The following is a 14,428-nucleotide window of genomic DNA, read 5'->3' as shown; positions in this document are numbered from 1 at the left end:
CCACGCGTGTTGGTAGTTGTTATCTGCTAAGGTTTTGGAATCAATGATTCCGGAAGCGGCACCAATCAAGGACTTTTCCAAGTGGTGCAGTTTAATGGAATCAGAATCTGTACTGTCCTCAAACATCGCCTTGAAACGAGGCCAATTTTCATATTTCCTATTAAAAGTTGGGATGGGAGCCCTAAGAGGTGCCTGCTGAACTATGATTCTGGAAGAATCAGCCTACAAAGCAGTGGTCGAATCACAAGGTTTCTTTTGGAAAGCTTCCATTAAGCCTTCCAGACGATCAATCGTTTCTGTATGAAGACGATCAAACTCGTTCAACTTCTCGTCTTGTTCGTCGAATTTACTTGGAGGAACGAGTCTCAACACTTCCTTGTGCAAAGCGGAGTATTCCGCATAATGTGTTTCCAACTTTATCGAATAAACTTTTAACAAAGGGACACTCACCTGAGAGGGGTCGTCCTCCGCTCTCTCCAGACTATTGAAGATTGGGGCAGCAGGGACGGATGTCCTGGGGCCTGACGCACCCCCCCCCCCCCCGCTTGCGAGTCAGCCGCGTAGTTGCCGGTTAAGAATAGGACTACTAACCCCAATTCAAGGTGTCAAGCGACCCGTGCCGAGGAATGAGTGATCGAGGGGGTGAAAAAGATGCCTGTGAAGCACCTGGGCACCCCCCACAGTAAGCTGTCCCTTACCGCGTTAATGCAGAGCTCTGGCGTGGTGGACATTCTTTCTCGTGCGACTCGTGGGAATCAAATATGAGTAACAAATCCAATCAAATTCAGAAATCAGGTGCAGTAGGTAGTAGTGGTGCGATCAACCCCTTCGCAAGAAGCGGGTTGATGAGGTCTCCAACAAGGAGAAGCGAGGAGTCAGGTGCTGGAAGCTGCTAACGCAGCTCAAGCGTGGGAGCTCCTGTCCACTCCACGGCAAGCCAGCCGGCGGAGGTTATGGACGGAGCATGGTTGCTGAGGGCCATCAGCCAAGTAGTAAGAAAAGGACGGCCCACATTAGAGGTAGCTGAGCAGCAGCTTGGCAAAATTATCGACTTTGCGACAACTAAGTCGAATATAAGCAAGGACCTGAAAACGGCCTTGCTTCGGCTTAGAGCGTCTGTCGATGAGGCCAAGCAGGAGCACGCGGTCGCGTTGCTGGCTGCAGCAGCGGCGGAACCCGCAAAGGACAAAGCGTCTAAGTTTACACAAACGGAGGCCTTCTCCTTCGCGGGTAGTCCGAAGAGAGTGGAAGCGAATGCTCGTGACAAAAGTGACAACCCAAGTAACCATTAAGCCGTAAAAATGGCATAACGTCGGCTCTATAGTCGAATGTAGAACCGGGCTAACAGAGCTAATTGGTTCTAAATCCTCTTATAGACCTGCTCAAAAGCAACCTCTCCTTCGCGGGTAGTCCGAAGAGAGTGGAAGCGAATGCTCGTGACAAAAGTGACAACCCAAGTAACCATTAAGCCGTAAAAATGGCATAACGTCGGCTCTATAGTCGAATGTAGAACCGGGCTAACAGAGCTAATTGGTTCTAAATCCTCTTATAGACCTGCTCAAAAGCAACCTCTGGCGAATTATTCGGCTGATCTACGGCCAACTTTGAAATATCGTACCAAGTCTCTGGAGCGAAAGTTGTCAAAAGTGAGACAAAGAAAAAAGAAAAACAATATTTTGTTTATCTCCTGTTCTTTTCTAACTTCCTTCGCTTCCATTCAAGTTGCTTTTTTGCTACTTCATCCAGATTCTAGCTGTTGTCCTCCGGGTTCCTGATCAAGTCCAAGTCCGTTGTCTTTCTCATCTGCTCCACCAATGCACCATGGGAATGATGTGATCAAACTAGTATTTAAACCATGAAAAACAACCTCGAAGGTTGAAAATGATAAGGGATGAGGATGATTCAGTGGTAAGCTTGGTGGTGACGAACGCAGGAATTGATGCAGGAGAAGCAATGTTTATATAAATGTTCGGGAAACGTTTCAGAAGAAGGGGGAAACGAGCTGGAGTTTGTCTTTATTGAAAAAAATGGAATAATCAAGCTTACCAGATTCCATTATCTATTCAACAACGCCATTCCGATAAACACTCCAACAACAAAAATAATCCCGTTACACCAAACCCGTCCGACATGGATGTTTAAAATGTATTGATCATGACCGACTCGAGTCTGTTTTGGTCGAAATCTATTTTGATTGATATAAACGTCATGTGCTCCAAGCCCTGTGACAGCACTGACAAACTTCTTTACAGCTTGTAGGCTTTATATAGGCTTACAGGGCTTATTTTATTTCTTACTGGTTATAGTGCCCATAAGCATTAGGAATGCTTATATAGAGCTTTTTAGCACTGAAAAGCTGTTTAATGGCTGTTATAATGCTCAGAACAGTGCTCAGTGGTTACCTGGGAAGCATTCGCAGAAGCGGGCGAGGCAGCCGTCAGGTGACAAGCTGTCTGGCGGCGCCCGCAAGGCCAGGCGTATAATAACCCCGAAAGCCGGTGGTAATGCCGGAAAGTCGGACCCCAGCCAGGGTTCCCGGAAAGCTGGGATGGGTGGGCCTGAAAAGGCTGGCCCGTCCCGGAACGATGGGAACAAGGGGTTGCGACCAATGGTGGGCCCTCAGCAGCCACAGAGCAGGGCGATCCAAGGAGAGGGCCCTCCTTGGACAAAGGTAGAGCGGACGAGGAAGAAGAAGGTGAATCCGCAGGCAGAAGAGCAGGACGCCAAGCCAAGGCGTAGGAAGGCAGGTGCCAGGCGCGAGAAAGGCGACGCTATCGTCATCAAGACGGAACAGTCTAAGTACTCGGACGTCTTGAAGACGATGCGAAGCGACGCCAAGCTTGAGGGTCTTGGAGCCGACGTACGCAGTATTAGACGTACTCGTACGGGTGAGATGATCCTGGAGCTGAAGCGCCAGAAGGAACACAAGGGCGCCGCCTACAAGAGGCTGGCAGAAGAGGTCCTTGGTGAGGGTGTGCAGGTGAGGGCTCTGACACATGAGGCGACTCTGAAGGTCAAAGACATTGACGAGATCACCGAAGTGGAAGAGCTCGTCACGGCACTGTGGCAACAGTGCGATGTGCAGGTGGCCGCCGCAGCCGTTAAGCTACGGAGAGGGCCAGCAGGGACAGAGATAGCCTTGGTTCAGCTACCTGTGGCGGATGTTAAAAAGTCCGTTAAAGTAGGAAGTATAAAGGGGGCTGGTGTGTATGTCACCTGACATTCCGCGAGCCACCAGAGGTTTGCTTCAGGTGTCTGGAACCAGGACACAAGTCGTGGGACTGCAAAGGCCCCGACAGGCGCAAACTGTGTAGGCGATGCGGCGCTGAAGGTCATAAGGCCCAAAGCTGCACGAGTCCGCCCATCTGCATGATCTGTACCGGGAAAACCTCGAAAAACAGACATACGATGGGTGGTCCAGGGTGCCCGGTCTTTAAGAAAGCCGCAGTGAACAACAAATCACAGTGCAGGTAACGCAGCTGAACCTGAACCACTGTGATGTGGCTCAGCAACTGCTTTGCCAGGCGGTTTCTGAGTGGCAGACGGATATCGCCATCATTTCGGACCCATACCGAGTACCCGCCGGCAACGGCAACTGGGCCTCGGATGGGACCAGGAAAATGGCGGCGATATGGACGACAGGTAAATACCCCGTGCAGGAGTTGGTGTCTACTACCTACGAGGGCTTCGTGGTCGCCAAAGTAAACGGGGTCTTCTTCTGTAGCTGTTATGCGCCTCCGCGGTGGCCGATCGAGCGGTTCACGCAAATGCTGGACCGCTTAACGACCGTGCTAACAGGGCGAAGGCCGGTGGTAATAGCGGGTGACTTCAATGCCTGGGCTGTGGAATGGGGAAGCCGTTTCACGAACCAGCGGGGTCAGATCCTGCTAGAAACACTGGCCATCTTAGATGTCGACTTGGCTAACGTCGGTACCAAGAGTACCTATAGTCGAAACGGAGCGGAGTCAATTATTGACGTGACCTTTTGTAGTCCTGGCTAAACAAGTAGTCCGAACTGGAGAGTAGATGATGGCTACACTCACAGCGACCACCTGGCGGTTCGCTACAGAATCGACTACAACAACAGCAGACAGCGGATAGAAGAAGAGGCGGCTAGGCCAAGGCCAAGCCCTCGTAGGTGGAAGACATCATACTTCGACGAAGAGGTATTTAGGGAAGCGCTCCGCCGTGAGCGAAACTGAATCGGTTTAGACGGCGACGAGCTGGTAGCGGTGCTCTCACGTGCGTGTGATGCGACCATGCCTAGGCGAGTCCACCCTAGAAATGGGAGGCCACCGGCTTACTGGTGGACCGACGCGATTGCGGACCTGCGCCGCGCCTGCCTACGGGCTAGGCGGCGGATGCAGCGAGCACGATCAGAGGAAGAGCGAAACGAACGACGGGTGGTTCGCCGCTGCAAAAGCCGCGCTCAAGACCGAGATAAGAGCAAGCAAAAAGGCCTGCTTTGAGGGTCTCTGTCAGAGTGCCAATACGAACCCGTGGGGGGAACCCTTCAGGATCGTTATGGCCAAGACGAGAGGTGTGATGGCTCCTACAGAGCAATCTCCGGAGATGTTGGAGGGGATCATTGGAGGACTTTTTCCGCGTCATGATCCTAGTCCTTGGCCTCCTTTCGTAGGACAGCCGGGGACTGGAGCTGGCGATGAGGAAAAGGTCACCGATGTGGAACTTGCGGGGATAGCTAAGTCCCTAAGCGTAGGTAAGGCCCCAGGTCCGGACGGAGTTCCGAACCTGGCCTTAAAAGTAGCTATTGCAGAAGCTCCCGAGATGTTCAGGTCTGCTATGCAGAAATGCCTGGACGAGGGAGTTTTCCCAGAAGCTTGGAAGAGGCAGAGCCTGGTACTATTGCCAAAAGCGGGGAAACCACCCGGAGACCCGTCGGCATATAGACCAATATGCTTGATTGACACGGCGGGGAAGGTGCTCGAAAAGATCATCCTCAATAGAATGTTGAGGTTCACTGAGGGCGCAAATGGTCTCTCTAGCAACCAGTATGGCTTCCGGAAGGGGAGCTCCACCGTAGACGCTATCTTGTCGGTTACAAAAACCGCCGAGAAAGCACTCGAGCCTAAGAGGAGGGAATTCGCTTCTGCGGGGTAGTGACTCTGGATGTAAGGAATGCATTTAATAGCGCCAGTTGGGCTCCTATTGCTGATGCGCTCTTGCGTCTGGGGATACCGGAGTACTTGTACAAGATTCTCGGAAGCTACTTCCAGAATCGCGTACTAGTTTACGACACGGAGGTGGGTCGGAAGTGCTACCACATAACCTCAGGAGTCCCGCAAGGTTCCATCCTGGGTCTGGTGTTATGGAATGTCATGTACGACGAGGTGTTGAGGTTAGAACCCAGTGGGAGTGGTGATTGTCGGATTTGCCGACGATATTACGCTCGAAGTCTACGGTGAAACGATCGAGGAGGTAAAGTTGACCGCCAACCACTCGATCAAGGTTGTGGAGGCGTGAATGCGGTCCAGGAAACTGGAGCTGGCTCACCACAAGAGGTCCGCGCTGATGAACGTAGGCCTTCGCTTCCTTCATGGTTGACTACTGGTTGCTTCGCACTGGTGAATGTTGTAGAGACATTGGAATTTCTCGCTACGGATACAGTAATCACTCACTTTTTACTTGGTTTGTCGAGTTCACTTTTTCACTTCAAAGTACGGTTTCGTTTTAGTTCTTCACTTTTAGTTCACGTTTGTTTCTTCAACGTTCAGTCCAATCACGTTTCCAATGGACTGTATTTTTATCCGATGGACCACAATATGTTGGCTCATTGCCAACATGCATAATACGTAGGATTCAAGCCAGCAGAGTCAGCCCTGTGCCAACACCTGCTAGCTGCACACACTTCACCACAGTCGGCTCACTGCCGACGACGATGACTACGACGAGGATGAGATGCCGCTTGGCTCATTGCCAACGGCGATGACGATGATTTCGTGCCGGCAGAATCGGCCCTGTGCCGACCTCTGCTAGCCATTCACACATACTCCACTGTAGTCGGCTCACTGCCGACGACGATGACGACGCGGAGGCACACTGCCAGCGCGGGCACACACGATGACGCTTTCGACGCACTGTCGAAGCTGAGGACTACCGACGCTGGATGGTCGACAGTTGTGCTTGGCGCTGTGGTAATCCACTACTACCACACGCATACACAAGAAAGGCTAGGCCGCAGGCCCGTGACCGACGGCGAATGGTGGACGAGCACAATCCTCCGACGAAACTACGCTTGGTCCAGGAAAATGTGGCTTTCATTTCACCTCGCGGGGAGCATCGACTACTTGAATAACTCTCAAGTGGTAGCTCTGAAAAGAGCTGGAAAAGTAGCGAGCTAGCACTGGGTGAAAGAAAGCCACGGCTCAAGTGGAACGGCACGCTGGCACCAAGCTGAACTGGCTGGACACAGGCTGAATCGGTTGCACAACGTAATCTGCTTTCCTAGCTGGGCTGGGTTCTCACTGGTTACGAAAAACACTTTCACTTCACTTAAACTAGATGTTTATTAAACTGTTGAAAATGCTTTGACATCCATGTGCACAACAGAACATGTGCTCGATGAACAAATTGAGATTTGAAATTATAAAAAGAAATCCACGTACTCCGGTGAGACTCGAACTCATGACTCCCAATTCGCTAGACGGGCGCTTCTATTCCTTCAAGCTACGGAGTCACTCGACTATCTCTGTCGCCAGCAGGCCTAGAACTGAACTCGATTCCACAATCGCACATGGTTATCTTCTTTTCACAATCCAAACCCCCTTCGGATGGGATAAGATGAACATCTAACACATTATCTGTTGTGCACATGTCCACATCATCCGCTTCGCTGATGCGGTACGACGTACCCCCACCATCATCATCATCGCCCATTGAGGCAGCTAACTACCTCCACGGGGCACTCAAAAATCTTAAACTAACACTTATCACGGGGACGAAATAATAAAAAAAAAAAAAACAAGGGACAAAATTAACTGTACAGGGAAGGTGAGGAAATAAAGAGAAAAAAGCTGCTTATACACCACTACTTACAGATACTGGGTGATCGGACCGGTTATTCACATGGCATATCAAAAGAAAAAGCACATAAGAGTTCAGAGTCGCATTGGGATCTGAAGAGCCTTCTTGATCAGCAAAAATACTGGCTTCAATGGCTACGTTCTTGTTGAAAAAAACTGAACGCGTTTAAATCATTTCTGGCTCGCGTTCAGTTCAAATGCAACACTGCGTCGAAGAACAGCCTATGTTTAAAAGAAGGAAAAATCTCTGATGAAAAAGTCTGCTGGGGGTTTTTTTTATTACCGAACAGGTTTGGGCCGATGGGTCTCCGATTTCAATGAAAATCTCACCAGAGCTAGAGGTCGTGGATATATGAACATATTTGGAATTCAAAAAAAATCATAGTGTACTATTTTTCCGGAAAACGCTAGATAAAATTTCACGATTTTTCAAAATTTTGTAAAATATCCCAAACTTCAAAAAATCATATCTTAAAAACTGTGCATCGTAGAACAAACTGTTTTAGTGAAATCGACGCCAAATTACCTCTGCAATCCAATCCAATCCAATAAAAGTACAGTGAGAAATAAGTTTCTCAGAAAAATTTTTACCATAGAGAAAAAGCGTCTAAAAATGCTGATAAAAGTACCGTCTGTATCATAGATTATTTTGAACAAAATTTTTCCTAGCGCAAAAACTAATGTTTTTCCTTTCGTTATTTGACGCCAAAATGGAATCTCTTACCGTTTCAAAGATATAGCCAAAACTAAATGCCAGTCGCTATATTTTCATAGGAAGCCATCTACAACAGCGGCCGTTCACCTGTTGCAACATACATACATATCTGGAAGCAGACATTTTTCAATAATCCTAGAAACAAAAATCTTGAAATGCCAGGGAGTTTTAATGGTTCTTTTGACATTCAATACGATACATTACAATACTTTTGATATTTCAGCCAGCCAAGAGCTGAAAGTCTCTATAATAAAGATAAATCAATCAACCAATTGATATTTCTCAATCATTGGAAAAATCGCCCCCTATTTTATTATTTTCGCCCCCCAATTTTGGATTTTCAAATTATCGCCCCCTTCGGCCTGATTTTCGCCCCCTGGGGGGCGATTTCGCCCACTTTGGGTATCACCGCCATAATATATTCAAATCAACCAATAAATCGGTGCACGATTCGAATGATCAAAATATTGTCTAAAATTATTTAATGCTCTAAGATCTCAAGTAAATGTTTAATTTCAAAACATCCTCTAACGTCCTCATTTTCATTCACATCCTGTCCATTTACGAAGCTTCATGGGTCAATATTGGATCCTTAACTATGTTTTTTGAAAAATTTAAGAATGCTTTCGTTATTTCTGAATGAAGCAAAATAATTCTAATAAAAAAAAACTACACAACTATGCATTTTTGTTACACAGTTAAAAATATTATATCATTTAACCTGTAACAAAACCCAGGTAACCACTAAGCACTGTTCTGAGCATTAAACAGCTTTTCAGTGCTAAGTAGCTCTATATAAGCATTCCTAATGCTTATAGGCACTATAAGCAGAAAGAACCAAAATAAGCCCTGTAAGCCTATATAAAGCCTACAAGCTGTAAAGAAGTTTGTCAGTGCTGTCACAGGGCTTGGAGCACATGACGTTTATATCAATAAAATAGATTTCGACCAAAACAGACTCGAGTCGGTCATGATCAATACATTTTAAACATCCATGACGAAACGGGATTATTTTTGTTGTTGGCATGTTTATCGGAATGGTGTTGTTAAATAGATAATGGAATTTGGTTATCTTGATTATTCCATTGTTTTTTCAATCAAGACAAACTCCAGCTTGTTTCCCTCTTCTTGTGAAACGTTTCCCGACCATTTATATAAACATTGCTTCTCCTGCATCAATTCCTGCGTTCGTCACCACCAACCTTACCACTGAATCATCCTCATCCCATATCATTTTCAACCCTCGAAATGCCCAAACTATTTTGTTTTTCATGGTTTAAATACTAGTTTGATCACAACATTCCCATGGTGCATTGGTGGAGCAGATGAGAAAGGCAACGGATTTGGACTTGATCAGTAACTCGGAGGACAACAGCTAGAATCTGGATGAAGTAGCAAAAAAGCAACTTTAATGGAAGCGAAGGAAGTTAGAAAAAAAACAGACGATAAACAATTTTTTTTCTTTGTCTCACTTTTGACAACTTTCGCTCCAGAGACTTGGTACGATATTTCAAAGTTGGCCGTATATCAGCCGAATAATTCGTAAAAAAGTGGCTTTTGAGCAGCTCTATTATAGGATATAGAACCAATTAGCTCTGTTAGCCAGGTTCTACATTCGACTGTAGAGCCGACTTAATGCCATTTTTACGGCTTAATGGTTACTTGGGAAGGACCTCGTCGTATCGCACACATTTTTCCATCAGTTTATAAATTTACAGCTTGCTCTCAGTATGAAGCTTGCGTTCAACATTCCATACAAAAAAATGGTTTGATGTAAATGCATTTAAAAGGCACTCAAGTGCTACCGTATTACCCCGCAAATACGACACCGACTGTTGTCGTACAACCGGGGTAAACTTTTAATTCGACAAACTGGTCACCCTACACCACCCTGCCCATTGATTTGATTGATTTGTCTTTATTAAAGAGACTTTCAGCCCTTGGCTGGTTCGTCTCTATCCTAAACAAATACAATATACGATGCAATATCTGTCAATGGCTGTCAATTTTTACATTTCATTTTTCTTCTTTTTTTTCTTTTTTTTTGGAAATTTGTTTTAAATTTTCGGGTCCTTTCGTGCCTTGTCTTGTCGGTCGGGTTGGTCGCAGGGGGTCTGTTCCATGCTTGTTTGGAAGGGGGTGCGGCTTACCGCTCGGGTTCCGGAAACGGGGGTCCAAGGTGCCAGCTGGTGATTGGTAGTGGATGCTCTTCGAGGGTTACGGGCTAGCTGCTCGGGTCCTGGGGTCGGGCTGCATCGGGCTCTTCCGACCAGGCTGGTCGTGGTTGTGGGCGTGTTGGTGAGGGTCGCTTGGGGTGGGGTACCACTCGGGTCCCGGGGAATCCGAGAGGGCCGAGGTGCCCACGACCGGGTTGAATGTAGAGGTCCTGTGTCAGGTGGTCCGAAGCTGAGCTTCTTTCGACCGGGCTGGTCAAGGTTGTGAGGGGTGTTGGTGGGTCTAGTGTTGATGGGTGGTCGCTTGGGGTAGGTCTTACTGCTCGGGTCCCGGAAATCCGAGAGGCCCGAGGTGCTCATGACCGGGTTGAACGTGGGGATCCAAAGTCCAGATCTGGTTTCTTTGGGGGTTCGACCGGGCTTGTTCGTGGTTTTTGGTGGTTGCTTGGTGGGGGGGGGGGGGCTTTCCGCTCGGATATCGGCGTCCCGAGGGGTCCGAGGTGCCCTCCGGTAGTTTTCGGGTTTCGGTTTCTGCTTCCATTGTCCTGCCGACGCCGAGGTCGACCCGTCCATGCCGGTCCCCTGCCGGCTTCCGGTTGGACGGCGCCCCCGACTGCCGGAGGGTATGCTCCGTATCGCCGGTTTCTTCCCTACAACGCCGAGGTCCGCCCGTCCATGCCGGTCCTCTTCCGGCTTCCGGTTGGACGGCGCCCCGACTGTTGCAGGAGGTTAACCATTGATATTTTCCTTCGGTTATAGATGTCCGACCTTGGGGGTCTATGGCCTTTGATTTCTGCCGATCTCCTTCCACTACAATTTCCGACCTTGAGGGTCGATGTGGTCCCGGCGAGGCCGGGGTGTCCGGGGTATTGATAGTTTTGTGGTTTAGTGGTTCCATGGTGGTGGGACTCTGCCCGCCGGTGGTTCGTGGTGGTTTGGAGGATCATTTTGTGGTACGACTTGTCACTTGGGTCCCAGGAAAGCCCGAGGGGCCCAGGGGGCCCACCGGGGGTTCTGGTTCGAGGTTCGTTGGGGTAGGCCTTGAGGTTGAGTGGGGATGGGACTTACCGCTCGGATCCCGGGAACCCGAGAGGTCCGAGGTCCCCACCGTTCCCGGTAGTTTTTGGATTTCGGTTTCTGCTGCTTCCATCGTCCTGCCGGCACCGAAGTCGACCCGTCCATGCCGGTCCCCTGCCGGCTTCCGGTTGGACGGCGTCCCGACTGCCGGAGGGTATGCTCCATATCGCCGGTTTCTTCCCTACAACTCCGAGGTCGGCCCGTCCATGCCGGTCCCCTTCCGACTTCCGGTTGGACGGCGCCCCGACTGTTGCAGGAGGTTAACCATTAATGTTCTGCTTTGGTTGTATGTTGTGTGAGTGCCCGTGACGGGGGCATTCTCTCCTCCTTGACGACCGGATTGATCGTGGTGTCGTGGTGGAGGGGTGGGTTGTTTGGAGTGGGACTTACACCATGCTCATTGAAATGTGGCAACTCTATTTTTGTTTTTGTTTTGATTTCCGGATTTGTTATGAAACATAATTTTATCAAATATTGCGGTGGCGCGAATGAAAAGCTCGTTCTTTCTACGATTGTTGCCATCCTCAGTTCATTCCGGTTGGTCTTCAGGCGGTTTGGGTGTTGAATAGCACCAACTCAGAACTTCCGAAATTTGCGGGTGCAAGAGGAGTTGCTGCGGGTGCGAGTATAAGCGCAATATCAAACTGGTTTGCATTTACAGTGTACATCGCTGTAACATTTGAACACTTTTTAGTTCGACATGTGTCGTAGGTACATGTACGCTTAGTACGAATTAAAAAGTGTCGTATTAAAACGTGTCGAACCAGAGGGGTAAGACGGTATATATGTGCTATCAGTGCACTCCGATGCACGTTAGTGTCAAAGTTACGTTACAATTAGCGTATGTCATTTGCTCGTTGCAAAGCAAATATGCTGCAACAGGTGAACGGCCGCAGTTGTAGATGGCTTCCTATGAAAATATAGCGACTGGCCGTTGGTTTTTTGGCTATATCTCTAAAACGGTAAGAGATTTCATTTTGGCGTCAAAGAACGAAAGGAAGAACATTAGTTTTTGCGCTAGGAAAAATTTTGTTCAAAATAAGCTTTGATACAGACGGTACTTTTATCAGCATTTTTAGACGGTTTTCTCTATGGTGAAATATTTTCTGAGAAACTTTTTTCTGAATGTATTTTTATTGGATTGCTGAGGTAATTTGGCGTCGATTTCGATAGAAAAAGTTTGTTCTACGATGCATAGTTTTTAAAATATGATTTTTTGAAGTTTGGGGTATTTTACAAAATTTTGAAAAATCATGAAATTTCATCTAGCGTTTTCCGGAAAAATAGTACACTATGATTTTTTTGAATTCCATATATGATCATATATCCACGACCTCTAGCTTTGGTGAAATTTTCATTGAAATCGGAGACCCTTCGGCCCAAAGTGTTCGATAATAAAAAAAAATCCCCAGCTACAACATCTTAATACCAAACGGAAGAACAGCTTGTGTTCAAAAAGGAAAGTTTCTTCTGAAACATTCAGCAATTGGTACAAGAAAACGCAATGAAATAAATAAACGTGAAAGAATAGCCTATGTTCCAAAGAAGAAAAAAAAACAAAGTAAAAAGACAACAGCTATAACATTCAAACACAGTACAAATACGAAACTTGAAAGAAAAGCCTATGTTCAAAAAAAAAAAGAAAAATCACAGAGTGGGATTCGATCCCAGGTCCTCGGTGTGATAATCAAGTGATCTAACCATCACTCCAGGTCCGCTCCACCATTCGACGAATTGTTCATTCGACTTAATGTCACATGCTTCTTCTTCCACAACATGGGTTTCGATCAAATGTCCATTCGACCACACGTACTTTCGGCCAAATGTCATTCGACCTAATGTCATTCGACCAAATGTCCTAAAGCCGAAAAAAACAGCCACAAAAGATACTACGTACCAAAATAAATTTCGCGAAAAAGAACCAGATTTTAAAGGAGACGAAAAAGTTTTTAGTACGGTACAAGGTACCTATAAAACGGAAATCTAAACCAAAATTCAGAAAAATAAAAATCCGAGCAAACAGACACAAAACGGTAATAGACTCTAGAGGAATAAAATTCCATAAATTCAAAACATAAAGAAAACGTAAACACTAATTGTAAACATTCTTTTTCCTACATGTGTCACCACTATAAACGATACTGATATGGATATGCCTGGCGAAAACAATCTCAACCGGAGCCAACCAAATACAAATTCACCATCTAACAAATAATCCTGGACTCATATCACTACAACTTGGAAACGGAAGAATCAAAATAGAAGCGTACGAAATATTCCACATAGTTGATGCTAAGCCTTTAGAACCAACTTTCAGTAAACTCAGAACGATTGTTAACGACTTGAAGATTTACAAAGTAGAAGACTCTATTATACTATTGAATAAAAAGCTAGACATGATTGAACATTCTTACAGAAAAAAATGTACCCATAGTAATGTTTCTAGTAAGAAACATAAGAGGACTTTATAACGGTATTGGTAATATGATAAAAGTTATAACCGGAAATTTGGACGATAATGATCTTGTTAAAATTAATACAATATTTGGTTGGATTTTTTTTATTGCAGTTGTTTGTGAAAATTATGATATTTTCTATTGCTTGAAAATCAATTATTTATAGGAAATTTTGATTTATTCAGGCACTTTTCGATTTGTTTAATGGATATTTTATAGTTTATTATAGCTTCTACCCCTATCTATTTATTGGCAATTTTGGAATTATTTATGTTTTTTTAGTTTGTTATGGAGCGTTCAATTGGCTGCCTGATTGAAATGAATGTCAGTTATCAAAAATCCACGTGAATGAGAATCACTTTCATAAAACAAAAAAAGCATGAAATAATCTCGTAAACGACATTTGCGCAGACATAAGCCGACATAAAACTTGACTATTCTTCTGAAAAATATAGTATGTAAGTTACCTTTCCATAATCTGCATTGTAAAAAAAATGATTGGGATTCACAGCTAACACTTGCAAAAAAAAAGTAATACGAAGGTAACTTAAAAGGCAGCTCCACTAGACCAACAGCTTCGAGGATGTTTGATATTAATTTTTTATGCACACATATTGTTTGAGGTATGAAATTAAACACCAAACGCAAACACGTTGAACACGCAGTGGTTCTCTTGATAAGTCACATTCTATCACCACGAGGAAACGAAATGAACTGAAAAAGGAATCACGCAACAGATTATTTAAATAGAATTATTTTGTTAGATTTTGGCGCTGTACTAATTCCGACGCGTTGATAACATGATTAAATAAGGTATACCTTACACATGTACGGTGATCGGCACAATAAAAAAATCAATCATATAGTGGTTACAGTTTCTAATCAAAACTATACGCACATGGAATTTGACTTAAAAGTGAATTGGTAATACTTTGAAATTTTGTAAATATCTAAGGGAGCGTC

The 14,428-nt window shown here is 45.8% G+C and overlaps 1 protein-coding gene across 2 annotated transcripts in view; it reads right to left on the bottom strand.

The window, feature by feature from the left end:
• Positions 1–14,173, bottom strand: part of LOC134285314 (glutathione hydrolase 1 proenzyme-like) — a 768,131-nt gene extending 753,958 nt beyond the window's left edge. The window contains exon 1 of one of the 2 annotated variants that reach the window (XM_062845885.1): positions 13,933–14,173. In XM_062845885.1, the coding sequence (XP_062701869.1) occupies positions 13,933–13,949 (17 nt within the window). In that variant the 5' untranslated portion in view covers positions 13,950–14,173. The remainder of the gene's footprint in view (positions 1–13,932) is intronic. The other variant, XM_062845879.1, reaches the window with a different exon arrangement.
• Between the last annotated feature and the right edge of the window lie 255 nt (positions 14,174–14,428).

Source organism: Aedes albopictus, chromosome 1 (assembly GCF_035046485.1).
Source record: "Aedes albopictus strain Foshan chromosome 1, AalbF5, whole genome shotgun sequence".
Taxonomy (NCBI): Eukaryota; Metazoa; Arthropoda; class Insecta; order Diptera; family Culicidae; genus Aedes; species Aedes albopictus.
This window is presented reverse-complemented; position numbering and strand designations above follow the sequence as displayed.